This window comes from Perissodus microlepis, chromosome 1 (genome assembly GCF_051167445.1).
Source record: "Perissodus microlepis isolate ML-2025 ecotype Zambia chromosome 1, ASM5116744v1, whole genome shotgun sequence".
Lineage (NCBI taxonomy): Eukaryota > Metazoa > Chordata > Actinopteri > Cichliformes > Cichlidae > Perissodus > Perissodus microlepis.
The window spans coordinates 35,309,563-35,323,590 of NC_140461.1; the positions used below are offsets into that span (position 1 = coordinate 35,309,563).

At 45.5% G+C, this 14,028-nt stretch overlaps 1 protein-coding gene across 1 annotated transcript in view; it reads left to right on the forward strand.

Annotated features, from left to right (window-relative positions):
• map1aa (microtubule-associated protein 1Aa) overlaps positions 1–12,869 on the forward strand; it is a 58,404-nt gene extending 45,535 nt beyond the window's left edge. The window contains exons 4-7 of the mRNA XM_084915028.1: positions 642–782; positions 901–7,804; positions 7,892–8,118; positions 9,984–12,869. Coding sequence (XP_084771154.1) covers positions 642–782; positions 901–7,804; positions 7,892–8,118; positions 9,984–10,139 — 7,428 coding nt within the window. The 3' untranslated portion in view covers positions 10,140–12,869. The remainder of the gene's footprint in view (positions 1–641; positions 783–900; positions 7,805–7,891; positions 8,119–9,983) is intronic.
• The last annotated feature ends 1,159 nt before the right edge of the window (positions 12,870–14,028 follow it).

The following is a 14,028-nucleotide window of genomic DNA, read 5'->3' on the forward strand; positions in this document are numbered from 1 at the left end:
TTGTATGATGACTTGTTAGCTCCATAGACAAAAAGGAATAATATTGAATATATTTTATATCGATTATTCACAAAAAGAAAAATATCCATTTATTAAGAAAATAAAGAACATTTAATTATTTTGTAATCGTCCTGCCTGAATTGCTTAACAAACATCTGTAAAGCATTTTTCTTTCCTTTGCTTATCAGCAGCAATTGGCCCTGGTAGTCCAGGAGCACAGCAGTCATCTGGCTATCCGTTACTTATGAAAGAAAAAGAAAACAAGGAGCCTTTTGTGCACAAGTAGATTGTGTTTCTGGTACAGGCTAGGCTGTGACGCACCCTTTCAGTTCATCCTAAAGGTGCTGTTTTAGGTCCTGTCCCTTTAAGGCTAGCTTTCCTTTTTTCCCCCGTGTCTGATTGGCTGCTTTTCACACACAGAAAGTTGGAATTGCAGGTACATGTGGGATAAAATGATCCTATAAGTGTTTGGATGTCTGCAGCTTTGAATCAGTCCACCACGTTTGGGTACTGAAAGATTTTTCATCATCCTTATGTGCTGCCATTTGACTATTTTGTTTGTATTTCTGGTAGATTATTGATGATATAGTATTCTAAATATATCAGTTGTTGTTACAGTCGTATTACTATCCTCTGCCTAGACTCGCTCACTGATCACCGACTCTGCTGCAAATAAGTTACTGATCCTGAGCGGCCAGAGCTCTGAGCAAGGCGGTGACATCCAACTGCAAAGTGGAGCCTTCACCTGGCAACATTTCTCCGACATCATCTCCAACCCTGAAGTAAGCTGCACGTGCGTTCACTCTAAATCCTTTGTTTCAGTGTATGCGTGTATAGATCAACGTGGAACTATAAAAATGATTTTGGGTCATGTTTCCCTCTTCCTGTGTTTGATTGAAGGTGATTGAAGTCCTGTCCAGGGCCTCTTCTGAGCAACCGTCGAAGCTTACCGTTTCCTGTCAGGGAGAAGGGGGCTGGAGCTCCCTGGGCCAAAGCCAGGAGCAGCAGTCACTCCTAAATCTTCTGGAATACCGCCTGAACCCCGAACCCCACCTCCCCAACATGGACGGAGTCACAGAGTTTACAGAGTATGTTGCAGAGACAGTGGATGTGCCATCACCCTTTGACCTTCTGGAGCCCCCAACCTCCGGTGGGTTTCTGAAGCTGTCCAAACCCTGCTGCTATATCTTCCCTGGAGGCAGGGGAGACTCTGCTCTGTTTGCTGTCAATGGATTCAACATCCTGGTGGACGGTGGGTCTGAGCGGAAGTCCTGCTTCTGGAAGCTGGTTCGGCACCTGGATAGGATCGACTCTGTCCTGCTTACCCATATTGGTGCAGATAACCTCCCTGGCATCAATGGGCTGTTCCAGCGAAAGATTGCTGAGCAGGAGGAAGAGAGGAACCAAGACTCTGGCTCCAGCAGCAGCGGTGACTGGATGAAGAACCTTATTTCCCCCGAGCTCGGGATTGTGTTTTTCAATGTCCCGGAGAAGCTGCGGATGCCCGAGTCCACCCTTAAGGTAAAGCGAAGCATTGAGGAAGCATCTCTGACACTGCAGTACCTCAACAAGCTTGGCATCACACCAGAGCCTCTTCATAGGGTAGTAAGCAACACGATTGAACCTATCACACTGTTCCACAAGCTAGGTGTGGGAAAGTTAGACATGTATGTTCTAAACCCCGTAAAAGAAAGCAAAGAGATGCAGTTTCTAATGCAGAAATGGGCCGGAAACAGCAAGGCCAAGACAGGGATCATGATGCCGAACGGAAAAGAAGGAGAAATATCGGTCCCCTATTTAACGTCAGTCACAGCTCTCATCGTGTGGATTCCTCATCGTCCAACAGAAAAGATAGTCCGTGTGCTTTTCCCAGGAAATGCACCACAGAATAAAATATTTGAAGGCCTAGAGAAACTAAAACACCTGGACTTTCTGCGATACCCAGTGGCTACCCAAAAAGACATATCATCTGGCGCACCACCTCCCATCATAAAACAGACCAAAATAAGATCAAGAACTGATAGCAAAGAGAGTCTGAAATCTTCGCCCAAACCACATTCGAAAACAACTAAGAAAGAAGCCAGTGGACCGGAGGAAGAGTCAAAGAGCGATACCGGCAAAGAAAATAAGGCTGAAAAGAAAGAAGAGAAGAAACCCAAAAGTGAAAGTCTAAAAGCCACCAAACAACAGAAAAACAGTGAAGTAGCCCCTGGAGTTAACAAGATGGAAAAAAAGAAAATATCAAAGGAAAAAGCTGCCAAGCAAGAGAAAGCATCAAAGATGGATGAGAAAAAAGACAAAGAGAAAAAAGAAATGAAGAAAGAGAAACGCGAGGTAAAGAAAGACGAGAACATACGAAAGGAGGAGAAGAAAGAAAGCAAAGCCAAGGAGGACAAAAAGAAAGATCCAAGTAAACCTGAACTGAGAAAAATCACAAAACCAGACCTGAAACCATTAACCCCTGAGGTGAGGAAAACTTTGCACAAGGCCAAGACTCAGGCTAAACCTAAAAGCGACAAAAATAAAGCAGTGAAGGAGGAAGTGAATGAGAAAAAACCAGTTTTAAAGAATGTGCCTGAAGAGGTTGAGGCAGCAGCTCTGGCTGACAGATCCATTGTGTCCTCACCCGAAGACCTCACTGAGGACTTTGAGGCATTGAAACAAGAGGAGCTGTCCAAACACAAGACAGAACCGATCCAGAACGATGTCATGCCTGAGCTACCAGTGCACTCTGACGCTAAAGTTTCTTCCTTAGTTTTCCCTGAGGAAAAAGTCACAGCCTCAACCACTGAGACAAAGTCTGCTTTGCCCAAATCTCCAGTCAAACAGGAAGAACAGGTGGTGGCGGCTACTCAAAAGAAGAACTACGGCGATGATGGTTCCAATAAAAAGTACGAAGAGGAGAAAATGGAAAAATATGATAAATACTCCATAAAGGATGATGTAAAAGATAGATCGAAGAAGAGCGAGAGCTCAGAGGAAGAGGGCGATGTAATCGAGAAAGCTGAACTTGAAGGGACAGAAGACGATGAGGTCCTGAAGTATAAAACTGAGGAGGTGAAAAAGGAAAAAGCAAAGGAGTGGGACACCAAGCCATCGCAAAAACCGTTACCAACTGCACAGGCAATAGCGGCCTCTGCCTCAGAGCAGTTCTCTTTTATCCAAGATGAAACCATACCCGGATACTCTGAGACTGAACAGACCATCTCTGATGAGGAGATCCATGAGGATACCGAGGACAGGATTCCACAGCTGCACTATGATGTGGGCTCTTATGACATCTCTGTTCCCGACATTCCCGGCACCTTTGATTCGATGCACGGTATAAAGGAGATGAAGAGCTCCGCTATATCTGACGTTGCCGATGTCAAACCCAAAGCCTTTATGGGAGGTCCCGAACCTGAGCTTGCACCTTACCCCACCATCATTGCTGCTCCTCTTGCTGAAGAGGAGCACATCTCCTCAGCCACATCCATCACAGAATATGACAAACTGTCATCCTTTGCCACATCTGTAGCTGAAGACCAGTCCGTTGCCTCCGTGACAGCGCCCCAGACCGAGGAGGCTGGGCGGAACTCTCTCCTGCTGGATACCATCAACAGCATCCCCTCACGTGCAGAGGCTGCCCAAGGGAAGGACTATCTCCACTCAGCAGGAACCATCTCACCCACCTCTTCTCTAGAGGATGACAAGTGTTTTAAGTCTCCTTCCTCTGATGAGTATCAGCCCCACATCCCTGAGATCGAGGGTGAAGTGAATGTCCCATCAGTCCAGGATGAAGAAGATGATGACGAGGATGAGGATGAGGACCAGACCCCAAACGTTGACATCCCTCTGGGTAAACTTCAAGAGGGCTACGAACATGCAGCCTCCATGATGCTCCAGGAGAAGGAGAAATCGCCCCCGTCCACTTTTTCTCCTCCTCCCTTCTCCACTACACAGTACTCACCCTCACAGTCTGTCAAAGAAAACCTCTTCATTGCAGAGGGATTTAAGACTGGTGTTGAAATAAAGCCTGTATCACCCCCTCCTTCATCATTCTCCCCAGGGCTAGAGTCCCACTCCAGGCAGGAGAGTGAGGAAAGATGCCTAAGTCCGGACGATAGCACCATGAAACTTGCATCACCCACACAGTCTGTGCCTACCAGCAGCGGCTACTCTCCAACGGAGGAGAAGCCCTTTAGGACAGAAGACAGAGACGAGGCAGTGACCAGCACGAAAGCTGACATCCAGAAAACAGAGAAATCAGTCACCATCTCAGACAATACCTCCTTCATTGGTGTGTCAGGTGACAAGACCATGTTTGAAGCATCTGAAGAATCTGATGAGGAGGATGATGACAATTATTATGCCAAAAAGGATCTACAGCCTACCGTCAAGGCAAAGCTTATGGAGGCCAAAGAGGGTTGCTTCTTGGATGAGGACTTTAGTTTTGATGCAAAATCTGCAGGAACTCAAAAGGAAGTTGTGAGCTCAGGCAAAACAAATGTGGCCTTTGCCACAGAGGAGAAACCCAAACCTCACGTGACGTATTCGAACAAAGATGAAAAAGATGATGACTTTCCAGTTAGGGTAGGGTCTCAGCCCGTTTTGAGTGATCGCGCCGAAGCTGACATTACAAAAGACAGCGCAGAAAAAGCAGATATCACTATTAAAGAGCCTGAAAAAAGTGTTCAGTTCAACCTGTACGAGTTTCCCGAGAAGGAGGGTAAAGTAAAGGCCTCATATGTAAGACAAGACACTCCCTATGTGCACGGCAAAACGTTCTCTTATAGTGACATTTACGACAGCAAGACAAGCTCAATTGACTCTGACTCATTTCGTCAGGAGTCCTTAGAGGTCCTTAAGGTGGAGAAAGACGTAGCAAAGGACAGCGCAGATCTGCTAAAACATGAGCCTCCCTTCACAGTCAGGGATAAGATGTCAGAAAACGAGGGATTTGCTGTTTCTTATGGAAAAGAGTCCTCATCGTGGCTAGACTCCAAGAGCACTCCAGCTACAGCTCAATTCGAAAAAGAGGTGAAAGAAAAGGAGACATCTAAACACAGTGAAAGTAGTCGATTCCCTTCAATGGCTGACAGACCTGAGGCATGGACCACTTCTTTGTCATCAGAAAAGGACGTCAGAGTCCCGACTGTCAGCACAGAGGCCTCAGCGTCGGGTGTAGACAAGCTAGCTGCCTCGGCCTACAACGAGAAAGGTGCGTGCTTGGAGATTGATATGCGAAAGCTAACGGCGAGAGACGAGGAGGACTATGATGATGATATTGTTGATGACGACGAAGAAGAGGAAGATGACGAAGAGGAGGAGGAAGAGGACGAAGGTGCTGTTGATTCTGATATTGAGAAAGGTGCCAAAGAGAAATCTGAAAAGGAAGTGAAAAGTCCGGTCAGTGAAACGCTTGGCCAAGACAAGCCTGAGTTCATGGTTTCCATGGCTGGATATGGTAACAGCGGTCAGGGGAAGCCGGTTATTACAGGAAGCAGTTCGAGCTCCCTCACAACGGTCGAAGATAAAACCAAGGCCGACTCGTCATCGCTAAGTGGAAAACCACTGGATTTAGGGGCTGCAGGTTTCTCTAGCTACTCATCAGGATTTGAATACAGCAGCGGAAGTGACGAGAAGGAGACGTTTGTGTCCAGTCAAAGCTCAGACAAAGCAAGAGAGAACTTCACCTTGAAATCAACAGACGGCAACTATTACCAGAACGACAGAGCTGATTCTGATTTTGAGAAACAAAAGACACCAGATCTTCTGAGTAAGAGATCGCTGGACACAAGCTTCCAGTACACCACAACCACCGCTGCCCCTGGGTTCTCCTCCTCTTCGGCCTACAGCTACTCCTCCTCCACCTCAGGGTCTCTGTCCACCAGCCGTCAGTTTGGAGAGGAGCTGGAGACACCTGCCTCAGCCGAGCCTCTCTTTGAGTACTCCTCCTTCAAAGATGAACACTCGCCCGTTACGGATTCTCCATTCTCCAGCTCCGCTGTCGCAAAAGATGACTATTTAGAAGTGACTGAGAAACAAATTACGGCTACGAGCGCAGCTGAGACTACCTCCGGTTTGGCCCGCTTCTCACCTCTCAGTCCTTTTGAAGAGGTTAAATCATTCCCCTCCCTCTCGTCCAGTACCTTTACTGATGACAAGAAGGAGCACATGACTTCATTAGGTGGACTAACAGATAAAGTCTCTCAACCTGAGTGTTTCTCTAAGCCTGAGTGGTCTGAAGGGTCCCAGCTGGACACAGCTGTTGGATTTGGGGCCACAGCAGCATCACCATTCTCTCAACTTTCAGAGTTCTCCAAGGACAAGGAGGCAGCTAGTGCTGCTCTGTTTGGCGTCACGTCCTCGCCTCGGCCAGACATAGAAGGAAAACATTACTTTGAGGAGACCGAAAGCAGCGAAGAAGAGGACGAGGAAGCGTATATGCGTGAGATGACTCGGAGGTCTCCTTCTAGTGGCCTGGCTAGTAGCCTTTTATTTTCTGACAAGGCTGTTGCTCCACCCATCGCTGAAAAGCCAGGAGATGCGCTTCCAGATGTTCTTGGCTCCTACACTCCCTCAACGCTTCAGACCAGCAAGCCGGACACAGTGAACGGGCCCACGGAGGTCAGCACGAGTTCCATGCTCCCACCTGCAGCAGCAGTAACTGGTGCAGCTTTAGGCTCAGCCAAGCTGGTGTCACACGAGGGAGCAGCAGGTTATGTAAGGAGCTCCTATGAGTGGGAAATGCCAAAATCCCAGATGGGAATGGTGCCAGGAGACTCTCCCCCTCATTACCGTCACGATGATGAGTTTGAAGAAGAGTGCGAGATGGAGCCAGAGCATCCTGCCCGCCCGCTCTCACTCTCCTCAACTGATCAGCCGTTCCGTTCACCGTTCTACGGGGAGGAGTGCAGCCGGGGAGGGCAGGACGACGAGGACGACGATGACGACAGCGATCGGGATGCACCCATAGGAGCCACCTCCTCCTATACGAGCCGCTCCTCTCCCGGATATTCGTCTTCTGAGTACAGGCAACGCAAAGAAGACCTCTCACCTTCCTTCATCAACCCCTGCATGCGGCAACTCTCCAGCGACGAGGACGATGAGGAGCAAGGCCGCAGAAGTGATCAGTCGCAGGAGGGTGACGAGCACGACCTCTCAGTCAAGAGAAGGGCTCACAAACACGCCCATCAACACCAATCCCACAGCAGGGACAGCAGCTCTCTGCACCAAACTGGTGGGATGTCAGCAGGATTAGGCTTGGCCACGGAGGACACTCCACCCACCTCGGTCAGCGAGTCTCTGGCCTCCCAGTCAGATTCGGATGCACCCCCGGGCAGTGAAGAATACCCTTCAGCTACTGGTGAAGGCAACATGGACTCAGATGAGGATGCTGACTACATGCCAGTTGATAAAGCTGCCCTAGGAGGAGGCAGCCACCACTTTACCTCCAGGAGGAGCCATGATCCTTCTCCTGCTCCCCTCATGGATCCTTCCCCACACCCCCCACGGCCAGACGTTTGCATGGTGGATCCCGACTCTTTAGACAACGGCTCCCTGAAGAAAGAGCCAAAAACTAAGAGCTTAAAGAAGACTGCAGGAAAAACCAAATCAGGATCACCAGCTAGGCGCAAGCGGTCTCCTATGCCTGTCAAACAGACGCAGTCTCCTCGTAGTGCTTCGCTGAAAAAGAAGGAGGCCGACAAGAGTTCGCGGATGTCTCGTCTTTCAGATGGACAGGGCTCCAAAGATGACGACCTGTCCAGGTCAAGCTACAACCCTGGCAAAGGGCTGACTAATGGTGTCAAAAGCAGTTCAGGTGAGCAAATGTCATTGAAAACATAACATCCTAACTCTTTACACAACACAAAAGGGAACAATGGTTTGGCCTTCTTTACCCACACAGGTTCTCAGAAGTCAGGCTCTGTGGCTGCTCCCGGCCAACCCATTTATGTGGATCTGACTTACATTCCCAACCACTGCAGTGCCAAGAATGTGGACCAAGAGTTTTTCAAACGCATTCGTTCTGCATACTATGTGGTGAGTGGCAACGATGCAGCGAGCGGCGAACCGAGCCGAGGAGTCCTTGATGCACTGTTGGACGGCAAAGCTCAGTGGGGATCAAACCTACAGGTATTATTTACGTGTGTTTTAACCCATCGATTTAAGTCATCACTGATGACCCTAACCCTGACTCTAACCTAGGGTTAGTTTTTAATACATTGTTCTCTATCAAGTTCTGGCAATTAGGGAACAAAGAATATAATCTTTCTAATTGACACACAGAAGAAACTATTCTTTTTTTCCTGACCTCCAACATGTAGAGCTAGGTTAAGGTTAATACTGGGGTTGTCGACTTGATAAAAAAATATAAACACAATAATTTTCACTTTTAAATCTCAAAGGTTTGTGGTGGCATTTATTGACCACCTCAATCTCTTACTCGACCTACGTACTGAGGTGTGCAGCTGGTGATGCTTTTGTTTTCCACTAAGCCCAAATTTCCTTAAGTTGGACATCAGCCAGTGTTCTTTTGTGCCAGAAACCTGTTTGATGTCTACAGACGTTTAACAATCTCTGATTGCTGTCAGAGCCAAAGAGGTGACAACAACAATCAGCGCTAGGCCGAAAACTAGATAGCCAGCATATTCTCTGTGATCCTGCTGTTCAGCGGTTGCATTCACTTCCTGTCGGGTAACATGAATGATCAGACATCAGAGTCATTTACCTCTTTGTCCTTCCAAACCAAAACGCTCAACTCCGGTGGCTTTGGCCATGTTTTACATGCGGTCTGTTAGGACAGCTGAATACTACTACAGCTGCTAGCTTCATAAATAGGTTAAAACAATTACATTTGCCAGCTTAAGTGACATCACTGAGCTATATGAGTGTAAACATACGTCATGAATTTGTACAATTGTGGTCAAAACTTGGCATGAACATCATGGTAATTACAAGTTTTTATTGATTTGTTTGAACTGTTGTCTTTCCAGGTTTGAAGAATGGTGCAGCAGTACATCTTTAATAATCTCTAATACAATTAAAGAAGAATAATTGGGTTAGCTGAGGGTAAAAAGTACATATACATTCACACTAATATTTGGTTACTTCTCAGCAAGTTGCTTCCTGACTCAGTGGTTTTGGTAGACACCAGCAAGCTCAGGGCATAATCCTGACTGAATATTCGATCAGTTGTCCTGGCAGAATTGGTAGAGCTTATTTAGGCTACGTTGACACTAATCCGGATAAATTGGAAAACTGCGGTTTCGTCTAAAAACGCTCCGCGTCCACACTATCGTTTTCAATCGTGTTCATCCACACTGAAAACGCTACGTTGCTGTGCTGCGTATGCGTGAAAAGTACGATGATTGACCTGCGTCTTTTCCGTCTGACGTTTGTTTACTTTCCGGCTCTTTGAGACGTCGCGGCAAAATGTCGAGGAAAAGTGCCGAGTTTTATCTGGAACATGTACAAACTGATATTAATCTTTAATAGGGCTTGAGAGCAAACAAAACAAATGCTGTACGATGCCGTCCGCCATCACAGTGTGGACGGAACGCCAAAACGGAGAGAAAAAGATGCGTTTTCAAACCAAAATGTATTAGTGTGGACGTGGCCTTAAACAAGTTAGTTTGTTGGCACAGACCCAATCCTCTAACGATGGTACCCAGGCCTGTGCCATGAGGACCGATCAAACATCCACCCAACTCCTGTTTGTTAAAGTCATTGCAGATGCGTGCTGCACAATCACTCCACACTTGAAAAAGAACAGTTCAAAGAAGCCCCAAATTACCAAGACATTATTAATGTCTACGATAAGTGTTTACGAACTTTTGACCGCAACTTCACATTATAGCAAGTACTGCTAAAACTAGACCGCACTCACCGCATCAAAGAAAAAACACAATCCTTCAAAGTGTACCAAGTTTAAAAATCTTCTAGGTACTCTCAGTTCTGTTGACTACACCTCCGCACTTTCCTTTGTGTTTCCCTCTCAGGTGACGCTCATCCCCACCCACGACACTGAGGTGACCCGTGAATGGTACCAGCAGACGCACGAGAGGCAGCAGGAGCTCAACATCATGGTCCTGGCCTCCAGCAGCACCGTTGTCATGCAGGATGAGTCTTTCCCAGCTTGCAAGATCGAGTTTTAAGATCCAGCGTTTGTCTCCTCTCTCCTCTCCTACTGGCCTCCCCAGTGTACATCGGTTTTTATTTACTCTTCTCTATAGCCCGATATGCAAACATGTATCTGCCCCAGTTATTTGTATTTGAGTCCATTTGTGTGAAACAGATCTGGGTAACTGTCTCTGTTTTCTAGATTTTTATTTATTTCTAGGGTTGTTGTGGCTATCACCATTTGTATAACAGAGTCGTTTTTTTAATTGTTCACTGCAATCTTAATACTTTGTCGTGTGAAGGGAAGAGTTTTATTTTCTGTCCCTTAACCGGATTTTTTCCTTATTTTATATAACGCAGTGATTTTTGCCCCTTTGTATTGTCAAAACAATACTTAGAATAGGTTCTAATTGAAGCACAATTAAAGCCAACAACAAGCAAGTCAAACAAATCACGTTTATCATATCGGAGAAGATCTACGATATTTTCAGCTGCTCCGTTATTCACGGGCGGGTCGCCACAGACGCTAGCTCCACATTTGTTCATTTGGCATTTTCATTTGCGTTTGATTCCCTTCCTTCCTGTTAGGCAGTGTGTAAATCACCACACAACAGAGTTTGTGATGAATTTCCTCTGTGTTTCCATTTCCGTCTCTTCGCGGCTCCCGCTGACATAGAGAAACAGAAACCCAGAGGTCCACTCGGGCTTTTCAGTATATTTGCTGTAGCTATAGGGACGCTCATACTCAAAGATAATCTGTCTCGTAGTGACTTGTGCTCTTTCTAAAGTCCTTTCAAAGTGAAAACCACTTGTTTCAGTTTCTCAGTGACTGTTTTTCCTACAGTGAATTTGAGAAATCAGTTGTCTGCGTTTGTTTCTGTAGTCTTTGGTGTATTTCCAGTCAACATATCGTCACAGAGGTCACATAGAGAGCTGTAGGTGGAGGTCATGATGTAGTTTAAAAAGAATCATCTGATCTTTGGTATTTACATATTTATATCTTTACATACAGAAAATAGCACTCATTAGAGTAGAGTAACCTCATACCTGTTGCTGTGTTGATACAAAGGTTGTGTTAAAGAATGTATTCCATTACAACGATAGGAACATGTGGTTGTAAGGAGAGATTGCGCGTTCGCCTGGTTGACGGTCGCCCACATGTGCCTTTCTGTCCTGCTGTGCTGGAAGGGAAGAGAAAGTGATGGTAGAAATGTTAGGCACGCCTGTGTGCGATACATCGCTGGCTCCTCTGTTTTCTTGTCAGTGCACAAAAGGTCAGAGTTGTACATAGTGAGGGTAAAACGGCACCTTTCAAAGCACCCAATCAGTATTTCAGCTGCCACTCAAAGAAGCACAAAGGAGTGTGCTAGACTTCAACTGGACTTGTTTTATTAATTCGCCATCATAAATTGTGCAATTTCTTTATTTTTTGTTGAATTTAGCCACAATCAACTTGTTGCATTTGATTTTGTATTAAATTTTTTCCGGCCATAGCTTGGTGGTCATTTTTGGATAGCACTTCATTACCTTAATATTAGACGTAGATGTGATTTGGTCGAGTATTATCGATGATGATTTCTATATTTTGATACTTTTTGGGGCAATTTAATAGATTTTAACCAGGAACTAAACCAACAATCAAACATATGTAAGGACCAACAGGCCTCACCAGGGTTGCTACTTTATGATCCGCAATGAAAACGCAGATTTTCCCCTCCATGTCTCCTCGGCTCAGCTAGCGACGCGTGTTCGACAGATGCTGGCGTCATTGGCTCATATTTACTTTGAATGTGAAGATGCAGATTACCTTTACGTTCTCCGTGGAGGACTTCGATATCCGGGTTGCCTTGGTTTTTGCTGCGCATCGTACCGTACACCCGAGTCACACTCGCCAGATCGGCCTCACCGTAGCCTGAAATACATCACATCAGCTGTGTGCAGGCTAAAGTCAGCGGTGTCTTTCTTTGAATGACAGGACACAGTCTGACTGCCATTCTGTCAACAAACAACTTACAGAAGCGACAAAGATATGGAGTCGAGGGTTATATATAATTTTATGTATAATTACATTTAGCCTACAGCTGGCTAGGGTAAACTTTCCTGTTAACTCTCTGCGCTGCCGGGTCATTCAGTGACGCTGACATTCCTGCGGTAAAGGAATATTATAATCACGCACTACTCACATATAAGCAAACCACTCAGACTGCCAGACACGAGGGACTCGGTTCGCTCACGTCACTACATTTTTATCTATAGTGGACTTCCTGTTACTCACATTTCTCTCAGTCAAAGCTTAACACACACACAGCTAACTGCTCTATTTTCATGTGCAAAAAAACAAAAGTTAAAAAAGTCAGTATCTGTGGCATTCATACTTATCTGCAGTGGAACGACTCATAAATCATAAAGACTGTTGGTTTCCAGTGAGCCCTGCTTGTGCGTGCATGTGTACCTACCTTCTGAGTTCTCCTGTATCGTAATAGCTGAAAACAAACCTGACTTAACATAGAGATGCTATTTTAAATGATGCTAGTTAAGAAGCTAAGCTGCCTGGTACTGAGGAGGCACTGTGCTGTAAAGAAAGCCTCGTGATCGTTTCCTCCCTCCTTTTCTGCTTCATGGTTTTACTTCCATCTCTTGTTTTAAGTGCAATATTCTCTTTATCTCTCTTTAAACGCGTAAACAGGTCAAATAGAAAAGTGATTTATTGTTGAAAGGGAAAAGTGTGGTGAAGATCAATAAAAATATCATTTACCGAAAGAAAATGTGTCGTCTTGTCATTTTGTGTCTGCTGGGTGTTTTTTCTTCATACACTCACATGTGTTCGTACACCACTCTGCATCTAATCATGAGTAATTATTGATCACTGGCTCTCTTCCACAGTGGGTCTTTAGCCCCGCCCCTCCCTGAGCCTGGATCTGCTGCAAGTTTCTTCCTGTTAAAAGAGAGTTTATCCTTCCCACTGTCACCAAAGGTCTTGCTCATAAGTGGTGATATGATTGTTGGGGTTTTCTTTATCATTTGGCGCTATATAATTAAAACTGAATTGAAAACTTTTAGAAAACTTGACCTCTCACCTTGAGGTCACAGATTTGAACTCGTTCAAGAGTTTCAGGAGTTACATGGATGGGGTGAAACTCCAACCTCACTTCATTCTTCAGCCTCTTACCGCAGAGGGGTCAAAATACTATTAAGTATATTTTGGATTCTCTGAACTTCGGCAGTGTTGGTATTTCAAGGTTGAACGAGCCTGATGTTGAAACAAAAAAACTACAATGTTGATAGAAACGTTACCATGGTTTATCCTCTGGGGATCATGACAGTCCAGCTTGTTTATGGGGAGATGTTTTTCAATAATTGGGAGTCGTCCTCTATGAAGACATTAATGTATTGACAATTAGTTATCTTGGCACAATAAGAAAGGTCAGAGGATCAGTAGAGTTCATCACCAGAGACCAAAGCTTTCAGACCACCCTGTCAAAACCTTTTATTTCGGTCTGAATCATGTTTGCGGACCAACTCTGGCTGCCCCCTCAGTAAAAATGGGTGGAAACCACCACATAACACCACTAATGTCAGACACAGCTTCTGAAACAACCACATCGTAATCAAACCATTAAAACCTTGGTTCATCCAGTGATGCCCCACATGATACACCCCACGTGCTGTTAAAGGGTTTCTAAGTAGGGCTGGGTATCGTCACTGATTTCTAGAATCGATTCGTTTCCGATTCACAAGGTCCCGAATCGGTTCGATCCACGATTCGATTCAATTCGATTCGATTTGAATCTGGGAAATTTGGACAGTCAGAAATATTATAATTCAGATCAGTACATTTACATTTTTTTGTATCTATAAAAACGAAGCTGACACACACAAGACTTTATCAAAGGTGTGAGCATCACAGCAGATGCCTTTGTGTCA